General features: G+C 60.9%; 1 protein-coding gene across 2 annotated transcripts; it reads left to right on the top strand.

Annotated features, from left to right (window-relative positions):
- Positions 1 to 430: 430 nt before the first annotated feature.
- On the top strand, positions 431 to 21709 carry Sh2b2 (SH2B adaptor protein 2). 2 transcript variants are annotated; one of them, XM_076840222.2, is made up of 9 exons: positions 431 to 674; positions 10681 to 11438; positions 14856 to 14957; positions 16546 to 16637; positions 17838 to 17929; positions 18030 to 18212; positions 18668 to 18879; positions 20504 to 20675; positions 21233 to 21709. In XM_076840222.2, the coding sequence occupies exons 2-9, from the start codon at positions 10710 to 10712 to the stop codon at positions 21559 to 21561; spliced, it is 1911 nt and encodes a 636-aa protein (XP_076696337.1). In that variant the 5' UTR covers positions 431 to 674; positions 10681 to 10709; the 3' UTR covers positions 21562 to 21709. The 2 variants fall into 2 exon arrangements, with proteins under 2 accessions (XP_076696337.1, XP_076696338.1); XM_076840223.2 differs by lacking the exon at positions 431 to 674 and adding an exon at positions 8754 to 8816.
- The last annotated feature ends 1904 nt before the right edge of the window (positions 21710 to 23613 follow it).

Below are 23613 nucleotides of genomic sequence, written 5' to 3'. Positions count from 1 at the left end.
GTGTCCACGCCCGTCCCCCCACCACACAGGGCACCTTTCGGGACGCACAGCCGCGTTCCGGGAGCCAGCACCCCGGGCCCCGGGAGACGCCTCGGGGCGGGCTGGATGCCGGCGCCCGGTCTGAAGCCGACTACGCGACCTGCGACCCCAGCCCCAAATGGGACGGATCCTGGCCAGTTCCCAACCCCTCTGGCCACTGGCCGCGCGACCTCTGCTCCACCACAGCTAAGGGGAACCTAGCCCGGGTCGGTGAAGCCGCCGCCGCCAGGCTGAGGGCTGGGGGCGCGTCAGGGGCGGGGCCTGCGCGGCGCGAGGCGGGAGGGGGCGGGGCGAGAGGCGGGGGCGGGGCCCGGAGGCGCGCGCCGCGGGGGCGGGGGGCACGACGGGGAGCGGGCGGGGCGCGCGCCGCGCGGGGCTGAGCTCGGAGCGCGCGGGGCTCGGCAGCCCGGGGAGCTGCGCGGGGGCCGCGCCGGGACCGCGAGGAGCGCACGAGCCTTCGAGGCTGTGAACCAGGGAGGGAGGAGCCGCCGCCGCCTCCGCCGCCACTGGCTCCCGCCCGGAGGGAACCAAACCCGCCGCGGACCATGAGCCGCCGGGCCCCGGGAACCCGGCCGCAGTCGGGGCAGCGCTCCGCCGGCGCCCCGGCCCGCGCGGCCCCAGCTGCACGCCTGTAGGTAAGGCCTGCTGGTCCTCAATTCCCGGTCCCCTGGTCCCTCACCGGGGCCCTCGGCAGTCCCTGAGGGCGTGCGTGTGTGTGCGCACCGCTGCCCCGGGAAGCGCGGCCGCACGCGCCCTGGTCCGAGCGTGTCGTCTTTGTGTGCGCGGGTGGGAGGGAGGAGGACGCGCGAGCGAGGGATGCGCCCCCGCTGGGATCGGCTCCCGGACCCCCATCCGGGGCCGGGCGGGGAGTGGCGAGAGGGATCGAAGCGCCTCCGGAGCAGCTGCGCCCTTGCCCCCTCCTCTGACCCGGGCTGGGCGGTGGAGCGAGCGCAGCTGGTCCCGGGAGGCGGGGTCCTTGGATGTGAGGAGGGGACGCTCAGGTCTCTTTCCCGGGAGGGAGGAAGGGGTGGGTCAACCTAGAAGGAGCGCGAGGGCCACGAGCTGGAGTGGGGAGAGATCCCATCTAGGCCACAGTTCCAGGCTGGCACGCCCTCCATTCGGCTCAGGCCCTCTTTCCCACGGCCACCATTCCAGACCCGCCCACCCTAGAGTTCCCGGACAGCCCCCGTTAGTGGGATGGATTGCCGAGGGTGCCCCGGAGTCCGGCGCCTTTAAGAAGGGGCGGGTTCGTGCCCTCCATTCAGGCCCTTCGGCCTCGGCCATTGAGGAACCTGCGGGCAGCGCGAATCAGAGTCGCGCCAGAGCAGCTGCCAGGCCAGGAAGGGATGGGGACCAACCCCGCCCTCAGCAGCCCCCAAAGTAGGGTCTTCAGGGAGAGAGTCCGCAGTAACCCGGGCCTCTGAGGAGCCACGCAGGGCAAACTGGACAGCCTCGGGAGGGACTGTGAACATGAATAAGCCCGGATCTGTGTTCACACCCGGTCGGTGCTAGGAGAGCTTTCTACCTGGGTTGAACCCGACCTCTTCCTCTGCCTCTTGAGCCAACATCATCTACCCTGCAAAATAAGGATGGTTCTTCCTGCTTCCTGAGGGGTGACAGGCAGGAGTTGCTTCCCTCCAACACTGGGCAACCTGAACCTCTGGGGGACAGGGGACCCAAGGCACGGCTTCTGCTACTGCAGGGGTGATCCGAAGCCCTCCTGCTAGGTGGGAGGGAACACATGGCATCCCCTCAGCCTCCCTGCCCGGTCCAGAAGCCACTGGCTGGGGGAGTGACATAGAACTTTCAGTCTGGGGGCTTTGAATGAGCAGCAGTCCCTCAGTCTAGCTGGGGTCCGGCTTGAGGGGAACTCAGCAGACTTTCCCACTGGGGCTTCCTTCTACTCTTTCTTGTGTGTGTGGTGCTGGGAATTGAACCCAGGACCTCGTACATGAGAGGCAAGCACTCTACCAGCTGAGCTATATCCCCAGCCCCTCCTTCTACTCTTTCCCTAGAGGTCTCACCCCTGACGTCCCAGAAGCATCATCCTGGGGTGTGAGTGATCACAGGCAAGAGCTGCTGCTGCTGCTGCCTCCCACCTGATCCAGCGGGTCCAGTTACCTGAGGGCTAGTGCACATGGTTTTCCTGCCCTCATTGTGAAAAACCCACCTACAGTTTCCAAACCCCTCTTTTCTACTTAGTGTGGCCCTCCGAGGACTCTAGAACTCACGTTTCCGGGTTGGTTCCCTTGAGGATGTCAGATGGGGGTGTCTACCCAGATGGACCCTGGGCCTCCAGGGCTGAGCTTCTGGTCTGGAGCTGACTTGTGTCAGGATAAGGGCATCAGTGCTGTTTCTCGGGTGATGGTCACAACAGCCCTGTGGATTTGGCACTGTTCTCATTCCTGTCTTACAGAGGTGGGGACAAATTTAAGGGAGGTGTAACTTGCCCACAGACCCTCAGCCCACAGACCAGGCCTCCTGCCACTTTTCTCTGACAGCCCCAAGGGCACAGGGATTGGGAGCTGGGAACCTGCTGGCTGTGTCCCCACAGGGGTCTGATCCGGGCTTGGGCCTGCCTTCCCTCCTGATGATCCCCACCCCCCATATGGGCCCACGGTGGTGGCCAGAACTCCCGGGCCTGGGGAGGTTTCTCCCCCCTCCCTTGGTTGGGTCATTTTTCTGGCTGTGCTCTCTCCCGGGGGATACAGGTGTGAACTTAACATGAGGTCACAGCCCACACCTGTTTGGGCAGCAAGAGGCAGAGCATCCCGTGTGGGAACTCAATGTCATCTGGTTCCTCCAGTTGAAGCCGGGTTGGGCTCCAGAACAGGGCCACACAGGGGCAAATGTAACAGCACTTGGGGGCCACAGTCTGTTGGAGGAAACAGGTCACCAGCCATGTGATGTCATGAGGAGCAAGGTGGGGGGAAAACAGGATCAAGGGGCGGTCGTTCTGGGCCTCCAGACTGCCAGCTACCAAGGCAGAGCAATGGGAGTAGGCAGGGTGACACGGGCTGGATGCTGAGACTCAAGCAGAGGACAGGCAGGGTTGGAGGGAGAGGGGGTGTAGAACTGCCATGTGCTGAGTTTGAGGCTCCCTGAGATCAGCCAGGCTGGGAGCTGAGGAGCTCAGAGAAGGGCCCTGGGACCCTTAATCAGCACCTGAAGTGCCCAGAGTTCTAGGCTGCTCAGGACCGAGGGAGCCATGGAGGTCGCAGTTAGGAGTCACAGGTATGTGGGTCCTGAAAAGATCAGAAGGCAGACTGGTGCCTGAGTGGCAGCACTGAGGGGAGCATCCTGCAGATCTGGGGGGCTGGGCTGGGGCTCACGTGGTGTCCGTAACACTGGGAGAGAGGGAGAAGTTGAAAGGTTCAAGCTAAAGCTGGAGAGGGGCCTCTCTGCTCTGCAACCAGAGGAAGGCAGAATGGAGTGGGAGAGAGTAGGGCCAGTGCAGCTGGAGCCAGCCCAGCCTGCTCTCCACCTTCAGAGCCTGTTGAGGAACTGTCCAGCACTGGGTGCTCCTGAAGGAAGATGGGCCTACCTTTTGAGACCCCAGGTCCCAGCCCCTCTTCTTGTCCTGGCCCCCATTTCTACTCATCTGACCCTGATCAAGTCCCAGCTGTGGATTTTCCTGCCCCTCAGCCTCAGAGTTCTCCCTCCTTTCCCCCAGTGCAGGGACTGGGTCCTGACACTGTGCCTTCAGGTTCTCCGGGAACAGTCCCTGCTGGGTGTAGTGTATGCTCCAGGAAGGGACAGGCCTGGAACTTGGCTCCAAATGCCCCTCTTGCCCATTCTGCAACCCTGGGCCTCTTCCATGGTTTTTGGCACACAGTGAGAGCCCAGGAAAAACCCAGTTAATGAGGGGCTGTCGCCTCCCTGGCCAGAACCCCATTTTTTCATCTGCACAAAGGGACAATCCTTCTTATAGGGAAGATGTGCGTAGTCAGATTTTAAATGGGCATGGTCCCCTTAGATTCTTTTTCTTTTTGGTATTGGGGATTGAACCTAGAGGTGCTCTACCACTGAGCCACAACCCCAGCACTTTTTTTGGGGGGGGGCGGGGGGACAGGGTCTCACTTAGATGCCCAGGCTGGCCTCAAATTTGTGATCCTCCTGCCTCAGCCTCCTGAGTTACTGGGATTACAGGCGTGCACCACTATGCCTAGCTTAGAAGTGGATTCCTAAAAGCTGACCTTGGCTACACTGTGGAACCTGTATTTGTGGGGAGAGGCCTGGGAAGAAGCCCCAGCAGATTCTGCCCAGAGCGGTGGACACAAGATATTTAAAAAGTTGAAGCAGAAGAGCTTTGACTTTTAAACAAATTACCTACTCAGTCCTCATGACAGTCCTGTGACATTGGGGCTGCTCTGACTCTCCATCTTAACAGGGAAACTGAGGCCCCAGGAGGCCAAGGGACCATCCAGCTAGGAAGTGGGGGCCAGGGTTTGTGTGTGTGCTGGGATTCAAACTGGAAAGGACTGGCTCCAGATCTCAGGGCTTTTAACCACTCCACTGTCCCAATATGTCAAATGAACAGATATTGGCAGGGAGATGCCCAAGCCGTAGGGGTGCCTGTGATGGGGAGTGACTGTCTAATGCAGCCATGTCCCCCTCCTTGAGACTGAGGTCTTCAGGCTCCAGAGCCAGCAGGCTTGTCAAGGGTTGTCAGTAAAAGCAAGGGTGCTCTGCAGAAGAGCTCCCCTGGGGCGGGCACACACACACACACACAGTGACAGAGGATGGGTTACTTGAGAAGCCCAGTGGTGTTCCGGTCTGTTCTAAAAGCTGCCTCTCAGCCATGCTCCTCCAAGCAGATCATGGATCAGGAAGCTCCATCCCAATTGTCAAGTTCAACTATGGAATCCAACGGGCCTCCCTCTTGAGACCCCAGGCCCCAGCTCCTTGTCCTGGCCCCCATTTTCTTGCTTGGGAAAGCCAAGACCACCCAGGGCCCCCTGCCACTCACCCATAGAGAGGCAGGGTCTCAAGGACTCTTAATCCACACCTGTCCCTGACACCTGCATCCACTCTGCCCCGAAGTCCCAGCAGGTTCAGGGGTGTTAAGAAGAAAAATCATGCCCACTTCTGCCCTCTGCCAGGGACACAGGGTGAGCACCGATTCTGGGTGGGATGTGCTGGGGAATTCCAGTTGTAGCCTCCCTCGGGCAGGAAGCCCTGGTCACAGCTTGCCCATGGAGACAGTTTCTGGGAAGGTGAGGGATGGGTTGGCCTCAAAAACCAGCCCCCAAGTGTCCGACAGCTAGTGGAAGTCTGAGTTGGTCTGAGTTTTGCATGGTCAGGGGTACCCAGAGAGGGAGCTGGGGTGCCCCTGAAAGGAACAGTCCTGCAGAGGCCTGGGGGCATTAGAGGAAGAGCAGTCTTAGTGTCAAGTGCTGACCAGTGGTCAGGCCAGGCCAGCGCTAAGAAAAGACTCGATGAGGCATGGTTAGGACCAAAAGATGGTGGGAGACAGACTGGGGCTTTGCCTCCTCTTGGTGTGTTGGGAGGAGGCCTCAGTTTCCCTATAGTAAGTGGTTATTGGAGGGTGGTGCTGCCAGCCTCAAACAGAGGAGCCTTAGTTCTGACCGCCTTCCCCCTCACTGGGTCCTCCACGGATGGAGCGGAGTGAGGGTGCAGAAGGAAAGGCCAATCTTGGGGTGAGCGTGTTGCCTGCGTCCTGCCGGGCAGCGCGCCTGTGTGGGGCAGCCTTGCAGGGTGCCGGGCGGCCATCCTTGCCTCGGGTGGTGGACCATCCTTCCTCTCCGGACACAGTAGCCTGTGGTGCGGAGGCCGATGCGCCCAGAAACCCAAGCCCCTGCGGTCTGTGGGCGGGGCTTCTGCCTCTCCCCGCCCCCAGGCCGCCACCCACTGCGCGGTGGATCGATTGGTCGCTGGCCCATTAGCGGGGGCGCCTCGCTGGCTCATCAATATTTTAAGGAATGACCCGGCCTTGGGGTCCGGAATTGCGCGCCGGCGGGGGCTGGAGACCGGCTACCCCCCCACCCCACCCCCCTTTTCCAGTTTTCGGTGCTATTTTTACCTGCGGAAAGCCGGCCGCCCCCTCCCCCGCCCAAGTGTGCGCGGCGGGCGGTGGGGCTGCAAATCCAGCCCAGCTTGGGGCCGGGTTGTGGGCCGGGTTCTGGCCTTGGGATGAGGACTGGCCTTGGAAAGGCGGAGAGCAGGGACTGGATCAGGTTTCCTCCACCCCGCCCCTCCGAAGCCCCATCCCACCAAGATGGGAACCAATACAGGGAGAAGCCAGACAGCCCAGGCAAGCCTAGGAAAAGCTGGGGGCAATAGACTGGGGAGGGTGGTCTGCCGCCCACGCGCCCTGGGGCCAGCACCCGATCCCTGGAGCAGGGCGACTTCCTTTGTCTCCAGTCCCAGCCCTCAGAGAGGAAACTGAAGGTGGGAGGGAACCCCACAGCCCGTTCCTGGCCGCAGTGCAGTGACAGCTGGACCCCAGTCTTCGGTATCCAAGGGCCATGGCCGCTGCGTCAGAATCAGGATCCCCTGCCACCGCTGCTCCCTGTTTACCAGAGGGGAAGCTGAGGCCCTGGGAGACACTGGGTCTGTCCCAGAGAGCCGGATCTCCCAGCACTGGTTCAGCAGGCCTTCTCTGGCTCCCTGGGGACCATAGGAGGAAGGCGGGGACCTGACCACAGAAACCAGAGGGCTGAGGGCTGTAGGGTTGATGGAGCTTGGGAGGGAGAGCCAGTGCAGGGCCAGCCCTGGAAGAGGAGAGAATTTTGCACAGTCCGAGGCTGGAAGAATTCTGGTAGCTGGAGGAGTGACCTGGGCAGAACACTGGCAGAACTGGGAGGCTACAGGCCCAGGGAGCCCTAGGCCAGCTGAGTTCAATTCACAGACCTTCAAGGCCAGCCCAGACAGTAGGAACAAGGGTGACAGTCCATCCTGCCTCTGGTGCCTCTGGGTTCTCCGCCCCCTTGGACCCTCCTTTCTCCATATCTGGATCCACAGTTCCCTGCACAGTGATTGTTTGAATGTTACACTGGCTGGTCCCCTGAGTTGGATGGAAACACTCTGGCCCCACCCAGAGGTCAGGGGAAACCAGCCTGGCCTGCCCAAGCCTGCACTTGCTCAGAACATTGCAGGGTCCACTTCTCATGCTGCTCTTCTGGGGAAGGGGGCCCCCCATTTGCACTTGAGGAAAACAACCTCTGAGATTGGGGGTGTGGTCAGCATTTCTCAGGGAGCAGGAGGGTTAGGCCTTGAACCCAGGTCAGCTGCTTGGCATTCTCCCCAACTCTGGCCCCAAAGACAGTTAGGGACAGCATACCCTTACTCTAGCCATAGCCAGATCCTCTTCCCTGTGGTCTGCAGCCTTCCCTCTGTCTCCTATGGAGGAGAAACTGGGCCCCAGTTTCTCCATCTGTAACTAGGTGCAGTGCTCCTTGCTGACCCTGATGCTTGAGGACTTTTGCCTCTGGCTACTTGACCCTTGCTTAGCCCCCAGGGACACAGAGGGCTGCTGGGCCCATGGGCTCCTGACCAGCCAGCAGTGTTGAGGAGGAGTGGTCAGGGCAGCCCCGACCCAGTGCCTTCCCACCAGTTCCTGCTTCAGACATGACCACACCTGCCAAGAGCCTTGGCAGGGTCCTCTTCAAGTTCCACCCCTCCCCATGAGGGCCAGCTGCACCCACATGTGACAGCCTGCCCAGGGCCCTGTCCCTTGACTCCATCCCTTCTCCCTGGGGAGATTTTTCCCAGCCAGCAGGAAGAGTGGGAGGGACAGGGAACGGATGGCCCCTGCCTGCCCCACCGCCCCATGTAGGGCTCACTTGCTTCACCTGGCCTTCCTGAGCTGCCCTGTTCCCTATTCTGACCCCTGTAGAGGTTTCAGTAGTACAGGGAGTGAGGGGGAGGGGACATGGCCACTGTGGCCCTGGCCTGCTGGATATATGGATGGGCTTGGGGCCCTGGGACAGGGCCTTGTGGTTTTAGCTGCAGCCCACCCCCCAGGAAGTGCCCCTGAGGATCTGCCGCCCCACCTTCTCTGGAGGCCATGCTGACTGCTGGCAGGTGTGCTGCTGCCTCTGTCCCCAGGGGAAGGAGCAAGAGTCAGCCATCTGGGGTATGACCCAGGCCTGCCTTGGCCCTGAAGGAGTGCTTGTGCCAGGTCGGGAGTCAGTGGGAGCAGCCTGCAACTAGAACTCGCTGGAGAGACACACAGGAGGGGGCTGTGGAGCTTAGAGGAGCCACCGGTGCCAGCCTGGGCAGGGGAGGCCAGGAAGGCTTCTTGGAGGAAGCAGCCCCTGGACTTGTTCTAGAAGAGTGAGTAGGAGTTATCCAGAGATGAGAGGAAGAGCAGCAGGGCAGGGAAAAGGTCAGGCCTGAGCACTGACCCCCATTTTCATGGATTCAGCACCCCCACCCCCAAATCTAAAGCCCTGGTAAGTCCCACTGCAGCCATTGCTCAGGCTGCAGATGGGAAGCCCAGATCTTCCTAACCTCCTGCCTCCCTCGCCCCAGTACTGGGCAGGAGTCTCCCTGCCAGTTTGGAAACCTGTCCTCAGTACTTCCTCCCCGGTGGGTCCTGTGGCTTGCAACTGCAGGTGGAAGCTGACCCAAGGAGAGGGAATTCCCAGGGTGCCCTCAGGGCAGAGGCCCTGCAGGTGGTCCCCAGAAATAGGGCTGCTGTTCTCACCTGGCACTTAATTACAGGGCCCGGCTCCCCGGGAGGCCTGAGATGGTGCTCCCCAGAGCTGGGAGAGAGGAGCATGCTGGGAGCTGCAGGGATCCTGGGAAGGCAGGTGAGGGCATGGCCCCCTGTCAGCCCCTTAGGAGGACAGTCCCTCCATCCCAACACCAGGCTGGTCCCTCAGGGGGGAGGGCCCCAGGGCAGAGCCTCAGCTCCTCACTTATTTTCCCTTAGTGATTTTCACCCTGGCCTGGAGGGGGGTGGGAGTGTGCACCTGGGCCTGGCCCCCGGGGAAAATGGCCACTTAGGGGGACCAGGAGGCAAGTCCCCACAAGTGACCGACTGGACATGGGGAAGGATGGCCTTGCTGGGCAGTAGGAAGGAAGCTGGGGAGGCAGCCGCTGGGATTCCTAGGTTGAGGATTCCTCCAGAAGGCTGGCCTTGGCCGGGAGTTCTGGAGGGGACAGTGAGCAGGCCTCTGTGAGGGGAGGTAGGACCTTCAATACCCGTACACACGAAAAATGGCCCATGCTCTTTCCATATATGGAGGTGACCCCTGAGTCCCAGATTCATGAAGACCTGGATAAGAATCCTAGACCTGTCTTTTCACTGATAAGTCCTCAGGCCTCGTGTGGTGACAGCTGTGACACCACGTGGTGTGCTGAACACATCCATTTGTTCCTTTGTCCCATCACTGTTGACTGAGCACCTGCTATGTGCCCAGTACTGGGGACAGCTACACTTAGACTTGCAGCATTGTCACTATCCCTGCCTTGTGGAACCTGCCTTCTGGAGGAAGAGGGCAGAGGAGGACACACAACCAGATGAGCAAACACCCGCTATGTCAGGTGATGGTGCATGCCATGGAGACTCCAAACAGGCAGGGGGCACGGAGCATCTGTGCTGGAGAGTATGGAACATTTATTGTTCTCAATAGAGTGTCTAGGCCAGGCAGTGGGACAGAATGATATTAGAAAAACCCCAAAGGATGTGAGGGAGAGGACACTGAAGGCACAAGCAAAGGCCCTGAGGTGGGAACCCAGCCAGCACACCTCCAGGATGGCAAGTAGGCAGGCACCCGGGAACAAGCAGCAGGAGGCGGGTCTACATAGGTAAATGCAGTAGCTGCTGCCAGGCCTGGGGAGCCGGGTAGGGTTCTGACTTCTGCTCCCAGCCTTGGTGGGATTTGAGGGCAAAGGGACCAACTGTGTCCTGTGTTTTAGAAATGGTGACTGGGGTCTTGGTGGAAAGCAGACTAGGGACTGAGGTCAGGCTTGCTGGACAGGTGAAGGCACTCTGAAGTGCTGCAGGCAAGGGAAGGATTTTTCTTTTTCTCCCCCTGAACTTGGGGTTGAACTCTGGGCAGCTCTACCGCTGAGCCACATCCCCAGCCCTTTTTATTTTTTATTTTGAGACACGGTCTTGCTAAGCCGCTGAGGCTGGTCTCAAACTTGCAGTCTTCCTGCCTTGCCCTCCCAAGTCCTCACTGGAATTAGAGGCCACCATGCCAGGCTTGGGAAGGACTCGGAGGCCTGTGGAGGAGTGGCCAAGGGCTGGCTGGGCTCTCTGCCCATTTCAGAGGCAGAGCCAATTGGATTGTGTGTGACTTCTTCTTGCCCACCAGGCTTTGGGGACCTTAGAAGAGGTTACTGAGGAAAGTGAGGTCACTGAAGGCTTATAGGGGCCCCACTTGAAGGCATCTGTCACTCCAGCCTCCTCTGCAGACCACAGGAACGACCCGGGGTTCCCTGAGATTGCTGTTTGGAAGGATATGAATGTGGGGGCTCCCTTCCCCGGGGACACCACGTTGTCCTCGGTTTCCTTCCTCTTCACACTTCCCGGCTGCTCTAGCAGCTGAGGGCAGCACTCTACAGCACTCACATGCACAGCCTTGGGGAGCCCGGCTGCCCAAAGGAGGTGACAGATGGGCACGCAGGTCCGAGGTCAGAAGGTCACTGCTGCTCTTGTCCCCACAGCTGCAGGGTACCACAATGGGACGGGAGCCATGAACGGTGCCGACCCTGGCGCCTCCGCCGCTACCCCGGTCCCTGTCCCGGACTGGCGGCAGTTCTGCGAGCTGCATGCGCAAGTGGCCGCCGTGGACTTCGCGCACAAGTTTTGCCGCTTCTTGCGGGACAACCCAGCCTACGACACGCCCGACGCCGGGACCTCCTTTTCCCGCCACTTCACCGCCAACTTCCTGGACGTCTTCAGCGAGGAGGTGCGCCGCATGCTGGTGGCAGGGCCAGCGTCGCGGGGGACCCCTGAGCGCGCCAACGCCATGGAGCCTGAGCCCGTGGGGACCTCAGCGCTCAAGACTACGGCCTATGGCCACTCGCGGAGCTCGGAGGACGTGTCGGCGCACGTGGCGGCCAAGGCCAGGGTCCGCAAGGGCTTCTCCCTGCGCAACATGAGCCTGTGCGTGGTGGACGGTGTGCGGGACATGTGGCACCGGCGCGCCTCCCCTGAGCCCGAAGCTGGGGCCACCCCGCGGGCCGCTGAGCCCCCTGCGGAGCCACGTGACAAGTGGACACGGCGCCTGCGGCTATCGCGGACTCTGGCGGCCAAGGTGGAGCTGGTGGACATCCAGCGCGAGGGTGCGCTGCGCTTTATGGTGGCGGACGATGCAGCCACAGGCCCTGGGGGCGCCGCGCAGTGGCAGAAGTGCCGCCTGCTCCTACGCAGGGCGGTGGCTGGGGAACGCTTCCGCCTGGAGTTCTTCGTGCCGCCCAAGGTGAGCTTCTCCCTGTACCCTGGAGGATGGAGGAGGAGAAGGGCAGCAGCTCCGGCAGCTGCTGGCTGAGGACCCAGTGGCCTCATCAGATGGATAGGGTGGAGCCTGTGGTGCCAGGACCCGGGATGCTGGCCCAGCTCTGCCTCCTGGGTAAACCCCACCCTTCCTCTGTGAACCAGGAAAGGGGACTGCGCCTGGGTGCTAAGGAGCCTGGCTGGCCGCCTGTCCTTTCCTCCTTACCCTGGCACCAGGGAAGGAACTGGTCAGCGAGGAGGCCTGCTAGATGAGGGACAGGCAGTGACAGAGCCACTCAGAGAGGGGCCCCAGGAGGCCTGCTTCTGGGCTGCCAGGCTCCAGCCCTGCTCTGCCCAAGTGGCCCTTTTCCAGCCACAGGAAGGCAAGGCTTCTCACTGGCCGTCACCACCTCTTGGGCGTCTCTGCTCACTGTCTGAGTGCACTGGCCCCTGGCCCTCTTGGGGACTGGCCATCAGAGCACTGACAGTAGCTTGGGCCTTCTCCAAGTGGCAAGCCTGCTTGTTAGTAAAGTGGGAATGATTGTCCCCTTAGTACTCACTTCCTGAGATCCCACCATGTGCCCGGCCCTCAGGCTGGTGGCCATGTGCACATACAAGATGTCCTCCTGCCAGTACTCCAGTCAGGTGGGCACCTGGTCCCCAGGTCACAGAAGAAAACACAAACTTATTATACCCAGAAAAGGGGTGTGGCCTATCCCCAGTGGGTGGCAGAGATGGGCTAATCATACCCATCACCCTGGTGTTTGGGATTGAAAGGAGTGGGGGTGGGGGTCCCTGGCACACAGGTTGAGTAGGTATAGAAACTGACAACACCCCTCAGGGGCCCACGCAGGCTCCCGGCCACCCCATGGCCTGCCTGAGTCTCTTGGGAACTCAGCATACCCCTCCTAGAAGTGCAGGTGTGTGGGCTCCCCGAGGGCAGGTGCTCATGAGCCCAGGGCTCTAGAGAGGTGACTTCCCTGAGACGCTCTGAAGAGCTTCTCCCCAAGTCCCAGAACGCCCAGGCTTCACAAGGACTCTTTGTCAGTCCCCTTAGGTCCCTGAGAGAAATCATAGCCACTAAGCCCAACTCCACCCCTTGGCAGACAGGGAGACCAAGGCCCCGTGAGAGGTGGGGCTCACCCAAGGTCACCCAGAGGGCAGGGCCGACGCCCAAGGCTTTACCCCCTCCACCCCTGAGTGGCAGTCACAGCTGTCTGTCTGTAAATAGCTGTGTCTGCTGCCCTGGGGGAGGGGACGCAGCAGCTGGTGCCCTCTGCCTTGGTCTCTGCAGAACCTGCCAGCTTTACCACTGTCAGAAGGCAGGTTCCTGAAGGGTCACAGGACCCTTCCACAACCTCTGAGGAAGGCCAGCATGTTTCTACCCCATAATGTCTTCCTCATCTTCACACAAACATTGGAACATATCTTGGTATTTGGGAGTGCTCCCAGGGGAAGGGTGGATCACACCAGGGGGCATTTTCTGTTGCTATAATAAAATACCTGAAGCTAGATATTAGATAAAGAAAAGAGATTTCTTCATCCCAATTTTGGAGGCTGAAAGTCCAAGAGCAGGAAGCTCCACGTTTCCGGTCTCTGCTGAGGATCTTCTTGGCCTGTCACAACACGGCAGAGAAGACAAAAGGGAAATGGCTGCATGCCGGGAAGGCCAAGTTTATGGAGCAATCAGTCTCCCTCCTGGAACAGTTCCAGGGGCCCTGGAGACTACATTAACCTCTTCCCAGGGCAGTGCCCCCAGTGACCCACCACCTTCCACCAGACCCCAATTCTTAAAGGTCCCACTGCCTCCTGATAGCGGCAGAGTGGGGACCCAGCTCCAGCACAGGTCCCCTTGGGGAGCAAACCATGTCCAAACCCCAGAACATGCTAAGGGCTCAGGTTGGGTTTTCCAAAATGTCTGGCCACAGGGTGGAGGAGCACCCGGAGCACCCCTGCTGACATCCCACTTCTGGGCCACCCCCCAGGTCTGCATCTCCCTTCACCTCTGGGAACCGGCTGCACCTCAGAGCAGTCGGGAGTGTGGGGTCTGCCGGCGCAGGGCCTGGGGTCTTTAGACCCCTGGCACACAGCCCTTGGTGTCCCAGCCCAAGTCTCTGGCGTCCTGCCCTCTCATCCCAGCAGGAAGGGTCTCTAACCCCAGGTCCCCTCAGCCCTACTCCAGGCCAGACTTACGGACCCAAGAAGCAGAGGGGCTGGCCTCTGCCATTGGGGGGCCACCAGGAAACCCACATTTGCAGGCTGGATACAAACTTTAATAGAGTGAGCTCCTGGGGCCCCGGGAGAGACACTGGAGCTGCCCAAAGGGGGACAGGGACAGGGCGTGAGCTGAGGGAGCCAAAGACAAGCAGGAAAGGAGCACAGGAGTTCTGGCAGGACCAGCTGCCCCAGTACAGCTGGCCCCAGGTGCCAGCCCGAGGGACCACAGTGCCTCCAGCCAGCAGGAACCTCCAATGCCCTACCCACCCCATGACCACCAGGACCCCCAGCCCTACTGGCTACTCTGATGGCCTGATACCCTGCCCAGCCAAGCCCCTGGGTCACGGCTCCCAGCCCAGCCCTGCAGCCACTGGACGGTGGCCAGGCCTGCCAGGAATTCCCTGCTGCCTGCCCACCGAATGTGTGGTCTTTCCCTTTCCTCCTAGAAAGTCCCTGTCCTAGAGCCTGAACCCTGCCGGGAATCCCAGTCCCAGATCCAAGGCCACTGCCAGGAGCTTTAGGGCAGAGTACACAGAGCCAGGCACCTAGAGAGCCTCCCAGGGAGCCTGCCAGCGCCCTGGGTCCCCCTGCGGCGGCACTGGGAACACTAGTCTCTTTTGCCCACAGCTGGGGACAGGGCCTTGCTCTGCTCCAGAGCCATGTTCTGAGGCAGGAGCGCTGAGCCAGCTCCTCACCTGAAGCAGGAGGCCAGCTTTTCTTCTTCTTCTTCTTCTTTTTTTTTTTTAAATGAACTAGAAGAGAATAGAAAACACCACATTCCATCACACGCAGGGCAATATCGCCCAGTGGGAAGCTGGTTTCAGATACTTTTACCTGGGTAGGTGCGTGCTGGGCCGCAGCACCAAGTGCATTTCTTACTGTGGGTCAAGGTCAAAAATGGGAAGACCACAGGTCTGGAGGAGGTGTGAGGCAGGGGACAGCCCAGGTGGGGCTCACCCCTCAAGATCTACAGCTCAGAGACTCAGACGTCCATCTCAGTCCAGTCCCTGACTTGCTGCATGACCCCAGTGGGACGTCCCTTGTTGCCTCCCTCAACTTTCCCATCTGTGAACTGGGGACGAGGTCCACGCTGGGGACTGCTCTGATCCCCGAGAGCTAGGAGAGGTAGAGAGGGTGTCGGAAGGCCCTGGGGCAGCCCTGACTGACCTTTCCCCTGGCCTCCTAGGCCTCCAGGCCCAAGGTCAGCATCCCTCTGTCGGCCATCATTGAGGTCCGCACCACCATGCCCTTGGAGATGCCTGAGAAGGACAACACGTTCGTGCTCAAGGTGAGACCCCACCCTGGCCCCGAAGATCCTCTGGCTGCCCAAGACCACCTCCCTCCTGGGTGGCCAGCTGAGGGCAACATGGGGAGGAAGCCCCTGGGGCTGGGCTCTGGGTAGGTAGGTGGCCGGGCACCAGGGGCCATCTGGACCCCATCCCATTTCCTCCTGGCCTGGGTGAGTTTCACTTCCTCCTCTCCCTTCCTTGCTGGAGCCAGGGCACATGCACCCCCCAGACAGAACTGGTGGCCAGCTTGCAGCAGTTATGCAAATGTTCCTGTCGCAGGGCATTGGAGTGTGGGAACCGGCCTGGGCCCACAGAGGGCACAAAGGCACTGTGGGTGGCGGGAGGCACCCCATCCTTTTCCCAGGCCCCACCTTCCCTGGGGTGGCCTGCTGGTCTACTACGGCTCTGGGCTGCCAGGGCTGTGGTCCCTGTGCCTCCTGGAAGGATCAGAGAGTGTTTATGAGGCAGAGTCCCCAGGGATGCCCGGTCCCACCCACCCGAAGCCACATGAAGCCCCCACCCTCTTCTCCAGGCCCCGGGGGGGGGGGGGGTTGTGTATTTACCCACCCACCCCTGTGTGTTTAGTCACGAACTCACTAATACATTGGGCAAACGTCTTCCCACCCTGTACCCTGAGTCACCCCAGGCTGGGGGCCGAGGACCCAGCCCTTGCCCACCTGGCATTCCCATCTGTGGGGTGTCCCCTGTACAAGCCCTGAGGCGGAGGGACTTGCCTGCCAGCTCCATGGTGGTACTCGGTTTCCCCGTATGTTCAGAGAGAGTTTAAAGAGGGGTCTCTGGGGACCCTCCCAACCCAATACTGTATTTTTACAGAGACAAAAGCCAAGAGCATAAGGTCCCAGCACTATCATTGATTGCTGTGTGACTTAAGCAAGTTATTTGGCCTCTCTGAACCTCAGTCATCATCATCTATAAAATGGGGACAAGCCAGGCATGGTGGCACACAGCAGCAATTCCAGCAACTTGAGAGGCTAAGACAGGAGAATTACAAGTTTGAGGCCAGACTGGGCAACTTAGTGAGACCCTGTCTCAAAATAAAAAATTAAAAGGGCTGGAAAATGGCTCAGTGGTAGCATGCCCCTGGGCTCAAGCCCCACTATTGCAATAAAATAAATTAATAAAATGGGGACAGGACATCAGCCCCCAGCCATGGAGCTGGTGGAAGCTTATCGGATGAGCTGTGGGGTAGATCACACTAGCCCTAGCTCTCACAAGGGCCCTCTGGAGGTGACTTTTCTGGGGAGTGTGGCCATATTGGTAAAGTTCCAGGTACAAAAGCAGGGGAGCCCCTCAACTCAGCATGCTGGGGGTCCAGGCCACTGTCCTTCCCCAGCCAGCCTGGCCTCCTTGAGGCTGCAGCTCCAGGGCCTGAGGACATCAGGTCTGTGGAGCTGGGCTGCACCCCTGGGGCCCTGGCCTGGGTTTGGGCTGGTGCCTGGTGATGGCCCCACTGTCCTTCTGCCTCCTCACCCCCATGAGTCACATGCACCTTCATCCTGGGTCCGGAGCCCCCTGCCAAGGGGAGGGATGCTGGCGCTGGCCCAGACCCTGACGCCTCTTTCCCAGGTGGAGAACGGAGCCGAGTACATCCTGGAGACCATCGACTCCCTGCAGAAACACTCCTGGGTGGCTGACATCCAGGGCTGCGTGGACCCTGGGTGAGTGCTGGAGTGGCCCCAGGACGGGGACAGGCTGGGCCCTTGGTCCTGACCACACAGGGAGCAGCCTCTAGGGCAGGGCAGGAGCTAAGCCCCAGAAATGGGCTTCGCTCATCCTAGTCCCCTCCAGGTGGGTGCTGGCGGGCTCCCCATGCCCTGACCCCATCCTGACCGCCTGCAGGCTCTGTGGGGCCTGCTCTGGAGGGCCAGGGCCTAGGGACCTGGAAGGAAGTTGGCCCACGTCTTGTCTTCACCTCAGGGGAGCCTCCAAATACCAAGAGATGGGCCGTGATGAGCCCAGGGGGCTGGGAGAAGCCCCTAACCCAGCCCCAGCCAGGGAAGGCCTGTGGTAAAGGTGCTCGCCCAATCAGCTGCTTAGCCGAAGAGCAGGCCTGAGCCCGCAGACGGGGTAAAGAAAAGCAGAAAGAACAACCCGGCAAAAGGTGTCCATGTGTTCCAAGAGCCTGGGACTTGTAGGGGCTGTTAAGACCTCCAGGATGGCTGGTGCAGGAGGTTCTCATGGGAGCCCAGGAAGCTAGTAGGTCAGGACAGAAGGGAGCCATGGCGGGTCATAAGCAGGGAGCAGCTTTGGTCAGCCGTGTCCAGGGAGAGCAGCAGGGAGGCTGACTCCACCATCTAGGAGAGATCCCGAGGCCAGGAGCAGGAGGGGCAGGCCAGCCGAGGGCCACGCACTTGGCAGCGCTCTTCTGGCTAATGGGGTGAGCCGCCCTGGGGGAGGGGCCGCTGCTTTCTAATTAACAGCTTCATTTAAGGAAGCACAATTAAAGTCCTGAGTGCCTCCCAGGCCCTGATCCCCAAAGTGGTTGTAATCCCTCCCCTGCCACCCTGCCCGCCATCTGCTCTGCAAACTCCTTCCTGGCCCTGTGAGGGCGAGACTCTCTTCACAGAACTGTAGAGCTGGGAGGGCCCCAGATACCTCACTTTTACAAATGGGGAGACAAAGACCTTGGGGAGCAAGGAAGCTGCCCAGGCCCCGCCCACCACCAAACCCTTATTAGGGGGGCAGGGGGCATGCAGCCTCAGGGGCACTGTACCCATTTGGTGGCCTCTAGTCACTCATACGGTAGCCACAGAGCCAGCCGAGGGTGAGGCTGGTCATGTGACTGTCAGCCGCTGCAGGGGCAGCTGGGGTGGGTCCAGGTCCCAGCAGGACACAGCTGTGCTTTCTCAACTCCACAGCGACAGTGAGGAAGACGCCGAGCTGTCCTGTGCCCGGGGAGCCTGCCTGGCCAGCCGCGTGGCCTCCTGCAGCTGTGAGCTCTTGACAGATGGTAGGAGGGGGCAGAGCTGAGTCACAGGTGACAGGGTGGGAGGGCTGGCGGCTGGGGGTGACAGATAAAGGAACGCGCTTCTCACCTGCTATTCTCCCAGCGGCAGACCCACCCCGACCCCAAGGACCCCAAGACACAGCAGCAGCTGTGGGCGCCGTGGTGACAGCCCCACACAGCCGAGCTCGAGAGGCCGTCGGAGAGTCCCTGCTCCATGTCCCACTGGAAACCTTTCTGCAGACCCTGGAGTCCCCCGGTGGCAGCGGCAGTGATGGCAATAATGCAGGTACCGTGGCAGCTGGCTCTCCTGTCCCTGCCCTCCTGGTCCCTGCCCTGGCCATGGGGACCTCTGGGTACCCTGTGGAGCCCTTGCTGAGCCTCGAAGCAGTGCCATTTCTTCCTGCTGGTCCACAGCAGTTCTGGGTTTTGTTGGCACCTGGCCCTTCCCATTGGGCCTGGTTTCCATAGAAGATGCTCACGGAATGGGGTGCAGAGGGTTGGAACTGTGGGGGGACAGGGGAGTTGATTTGTTCCCAGGTTGGTTGCCGACTTGCAGAGGGACCCAGCCCTTGCCCTCTGCTCTCAGTTCACCTTGTACTGATACCTGACGGGGGATCAGCTCCCTGCCCAGTTCTAAAATTAACCAAGCAGCATTTTACCAAAACCAAAGCGGCTGCCTCTTCCTCTCTCCTCTCTGGCTTGCCCTGCCCTCTCCATCACCCTCACACTGTTGCTCCTCAGGGGAGGAAGGAGCCGCTGAGCAGGATCCCGAGGCTGAGCCAGAGCTGGAGCTCTCCGACTACCCCTGGTTCCATGGGACGCTGTCACGGGTCAAGGCCGCTCAGCTGGTGCTGGCAGGTGGACCCCGGAGCCACGGCCTCTTCGTGATCCGCCAAAGTGAGACGCGGCCCGGGGAGTACGTGCTGACCTTCAACTTCCAGGGCAAAGCCAAGGCAAGTGGCATAGGAAGCCACGGGTAGAGCAACCACCCTGAGGCGGGTGCCAAGGTGGTCCTGGTCATGAGGCTTAGGTGTGACATGACTCCCCACAAATCAGGCTCACTCCTGCCCTTAGGGAAGCCACCTGTTGGTGACAGGGCACCTAAGGCCAGGCCCTTCTGAGAACCAATTTAGCAAGTCCTTTGGGCATCTGTGCACTGGGGATCACACAGCACCGGGGCTCCTAAGGGCCTCCACCCAGAGCCACCTGGATGCAGGACTGGGGCTAGCTGAGGCCCTCATGGTCGCGCCTCAACAGCGCCTCTTCCCTGCTCTGGTCACTTTACCAATCCCTCCTGGACCTGGCCTGTGCTCAGACAAGTGAGGGAAAGGAAAGCACAGACCGGAGGGGAGGTGCTAGGCCGGGCAGGAGGGGGCAGAGCAGGGGACCCTGATCTGAGGTGTGCAGAGGGTGAGAATTGCTGCGGCAGAAACAGGAAGGTGACCAGACAGGGCCTAAAGTGAGCAGAGGTGTGCCACCCAGGAAGGCACCATGGGCCATCATGACCTATGAGGCCAAGAAAAATATGGCAAGAAAAGTCAGAGAGTGGGCAGGAACCTCCGTGCCCCCCCCCCGCCCCCACCAGACTCGTGTTTCTGATAAGGAAGCAGCTGCAGCCCTGGCTTCTTCTAGGACGTGATTTCCCGTCAGTCCCTGCTGCAGGAGGGGGTGCCCTAGGACTCCAGGTCTGCAGCTGGTGGTCATCGTCTGTCTGCTGGCCCCAGCTGGCCCTCCAGTGACCTCCAGGCCTCTCTCCTGGGCAGCCCCTTGCCCGACACCTCCTTGGAAGGCAGCCTGCCTTAGCAGGTCTTCTGACAGCCAGGCACTTAACACTGTCCCCAGAGGCTCACAGGTCACTTGGTGGCCAGCACTCCTCCAGGGAGGGCCTGGATCCTGCACATGCCTAAGCCAGGGGTTAGGATGGGGCCTGGCCCACCAAGCAGCGTGGAGGGGGAAACAGGATGGGCAGGAGGCAACCTTGAATCTGCCTTTCCCCTCTGGCTGGCTGCCATTCCCCCAGAGTGAAACTGACCACTCTAGGTCTTAGTGGCAGGTAGAGCAGGACCCTCCACTGACACAGAAGGAAGAGCACTACTCAAAAGAAGAGTGAGAAGCATCTGCCTTGCTTCCACCTGCCTCTGGGGCCCTGTTCTGCCCTGGGCCTCTGCCCAGAGAGGAGGCTGAGGTGGGACCCACTGGGCTTGGAGGAAGTGCTCCCAGCTCTGTGCTCTGTGACTGGGCAAGTCTCTTCCCCCTTCCTATTTCCACATCTCTAATATGGAGGTAATGATCCCTACCTCCTGGGATTTGGGAGGGAGATGGGATGTGAAGGGCAAGGGCTCAGGCATAGAGTGGGTGCTCTCAGCCTGGTGACAACCCTTCAGTCCCAACCCAGCTCTGTCGCTCCCCTCCCCCACTTACACCACAGGAGTGGCCCCACCTCCCGCCGGGGCTCAGGTGTGAGAAGCACTGCGGTCTGTCTCACTGAGACTTAGTCCTCCAACAACCCCTAAAGGCACTAGACAAGCAGGTGACCAGCCCAGGACCCTGCCACTGACCACCTGCCTGTGTTCACAGCATCTGCGCCTGTCCCTGAATGGCCACGGCCAGTGCCATGTACAGCACCTGTGGTTCCAGTCCGTGCTTGACATGCTCCGCCATTTCCACACCCACCCCATTCCCCTGGAGTCAGGGGGCTCCGCCGACATCACCCTGCGCAGCTATGTGCGGGCCCAGGGCCCCCCACCTGGTAAGATGCCTCCACCTGGCCGTGTGATCGCTTAGGAAAACAAGCAGGCAGGTGGCCACCCAGCATGGCTAGTCCCTGACCCAGAGTGTCAAAGGCACTCCCTCCCCCAGCCAGGCCATAGCATTGTGAGCTATAGGGGGACGGGGGTGGGGGAGTGGGGGCATCAGAAATCAAGATAGGGAGGCAGCCCCACAATAAATAGGTCCCAGACCCCTGGCAAGTGGAGGGGGTGCTCAGGGGCAGCACAGGCGGGTTTTCTGGAGCTCTGCAAGGGCTGGGGCTCAGCGCGCAGCTCTTGGGAGGAAGCACTAGCTAGGTGGCGTAAGGGGTGTCCGCTTACGCAAGAGGGGTACGCTGCCTGTGTCCGTGCATCGCCACTTGCACAGGGCCAGTGTTCAAAGGTGGACACCTAAACCAGGGCCCTGGGTCCCCGTGCATTCCAGGGCCACACGGCCCAGCCAGGAACTCTGCACACCTGCCTGATTGGCCTGGGCCGGGGAGGGTGGGGCATGGGTGCCTCGGGCTGGTCGCTGACCCCACGCGACCTCTCACTGCAGACCCTGGGCCATCGCCCAGCACCGTGCCCACGCCCTCCGCCTGCTGGACCGAGTCAGCCGGCCAGCACTACTTCTCCAGCCTGGTCTCTGCCACCTGCCCTCCCGCCTCGCCCTCCGATGCGGCTGGTGCCTCGTCCTCGTCCGCCTCGTCGTCCTCAGCAGCGTCGGTTCCCGCGCCCCCGCGCCCCGCGGAGGTCCCGCTTAGCGCGCGCAGCCGCAGCAACAGCGCCGAGCGCCTGCTGGAGGCCGCGGCCAGCGCCCCGGATGAGACCCCGGACGCGGCGCCGGGCCGCGCGCGCGCCGTGGAGAACCAGTACTCCTTCTATTAGAACCGCGGCACGCCGCCACGCCCCCCGCGGACGCCACGCCCCCCGCGGCCCGGCCACGCCCACTGGCCCCAGCCTGGCGCTGGTGGGAAAAGCGAAGCTCTTCAGTGAAGACATAATGTTATTAAAGAGCCTGTTTTAGGGACTGCAACCGGCTCTCCTGTTGTCCTTTCCGCTGCGCGGGCCTTCCTTTCCTCTGGAAAGGGGCTCCCTCCGTTCAGGGACTGTCGCAAGGCCACACAGGCTAGGTGGAGCCCACCGCAGCCTGGACTCTGCCAGCCTCGCCCTGCTGCCTTAGGGAGCCTACTGAGATAAGCAGCAGACTCAGAGGGTCAGGACTGGGGAAGGGGCTTTAGTGGAGCTGTGAAAGAGGAGGGGACAAGAATGTGGGAGTGCTAGAGGAAAAGAGACGCCCTGAACCGTGGGGCCGGGCCAAGTCACAGGCGCCTTGAATGCCAGGTTGAGGAGCTGAACCCTGGTTGGCAGAGTAGGGTGCCCTTGCACAGGTCAGTAGAGGCCTGAAAGTGTGGACAGGATCAGGGGCCAGGGTTTCTCCTCGTTAGCTCCTTGGGCGATTGGACAATGAGAGAGGCTGAATTTCCCAACTCTGACCCAAACTCAAACTCGCCCCCACCCACACCCTGTGCCTGTCCTCAAGAAAGCCAGGGCTGGAACTGTGTGTCCCCAGCCTTGGGTGGTGTTCCGTCTGTGAAAACTCCTATTCTTGCCGAGTCAAAGCTCACATCCCCTCCCCCAATCCCAACTGGTGACCTGGAACCCCAGGAGAGCCTTGTAAGGACCTGGGCCATGATGTGTATAGTAGTGGACAGAAGCCACCTTGGGCTGGCTCCAAGGTTTTGCTGCTTCAGCTACCAGAACAGCACCTTCGGCTGCCACTGTGGCTACAAGGAGGCCAAGGTCTGGGCTACCTCAGCTTCCAGCATCTTTAGACCCCTGGCACACAGCCCTTGGTGACAGGGGGCTCCGTCCAGTCCCCTGGTGGTTTTGGGGCCTATATGAGGCCAAGTGCAAGCCCCTATCTCACCCCAGCAGGAGCAGAAGGTCTGGGTGACACTCAGGCTGAGCAGAGCAAGGAGAGAGGTGCAAGCTGTCCCGCTGCCTCTGCCTCGGTCAGCCAGGGCCTCCTGCACGTCCTTCCCTCCTGGCAGGCTAGACACGGTCCCCAAATCTGAAGCATCCTCCTCACTCTCAATGGATGTGGCCCTTTGGAAGTGTTCTGAGGAAGCCTCGGAAGTGAAATGTTGACCTGCAGGCCCTCCTGATACAGCCAGCCATGGCAGAGTCCCATAGTAAGTGACCAAATGGGAATCTGGGCACAAAGGCATGTAACCTTTGCACAATTAGAGGCCCTAAGGATGGCAGCCAGGCTCTGTTCCTGTGGCGCTCCTTAAGTGAATTCAGGGCACAACTCTAGGAAATGACAAGGCGACCCTGGCCCTCCCGAGGGATGCGCCTGGAGGGTAAACACCCAGACAGCAAGTAGAAAGGGCCTCTCTTCTCTGCAGTGTGCCGCGGGGACAGACCTCGATTCTGTCACTCAATCTTGTGCTTCTAGAAAGCCCAGACTCAATGGGGCTCTGGGGAAATCACAGCAGTCGACTGCACAGATGGCAACAGCCTCTCTGGAGTGGCATCATGTGCTCCTCAACCAGCATTCGGGATGCCCGCTCTGTGCCAGAACTGTGGGGTAGCCAGGAGGGCCGCCAAGCAGGCCCATTGCCTATGTGATGGGCAGTGACAGAGGACGGACCATGCCCTGGGACCACAGGAGCCCCAGCTACCGTAAAAGCACTTGGTGAGAGAGGGGAGGGCTGCAGGCACAGGGATGGCATGAGCCCTGAATGCCAGGCTAGGGAGGAGAAGGCGCTAGGCAGCTGGCGCAGGTTAGGAATGGGAGCTGAGATCCCCCGGGGAGGCCGGGGGCAGGGAGTCTGGGTGAGAGATGAGGGGCTGGGCCACAGCAGCAGAGGAGGAAGGTCATCAGCAGAGTGGCTGGGGGGTGGCAGAGAGTTCCTCCTGGTGGAGGGCTGTCCT

Source organism: Callospermophilus lateralis, chromosome 19 (genome assembly GCF_048772815.1).
Source record: "Callospermophilus lateralis isolate mCalLat2 chromosome 19, mCalLat2.hap1, whole genome shotgun sequence".
Lineage (NCBI taxonomy): Eukaryota > Metazoa > Chordata > Mammalia > Rodentia > Sciuridae > Callospermophilus > Callospermophilus lateralis.
Note: the sequence above shows the minus strand (reverse complement) of the source record. Positions and strands in the feature narration are given on the sequence as shown.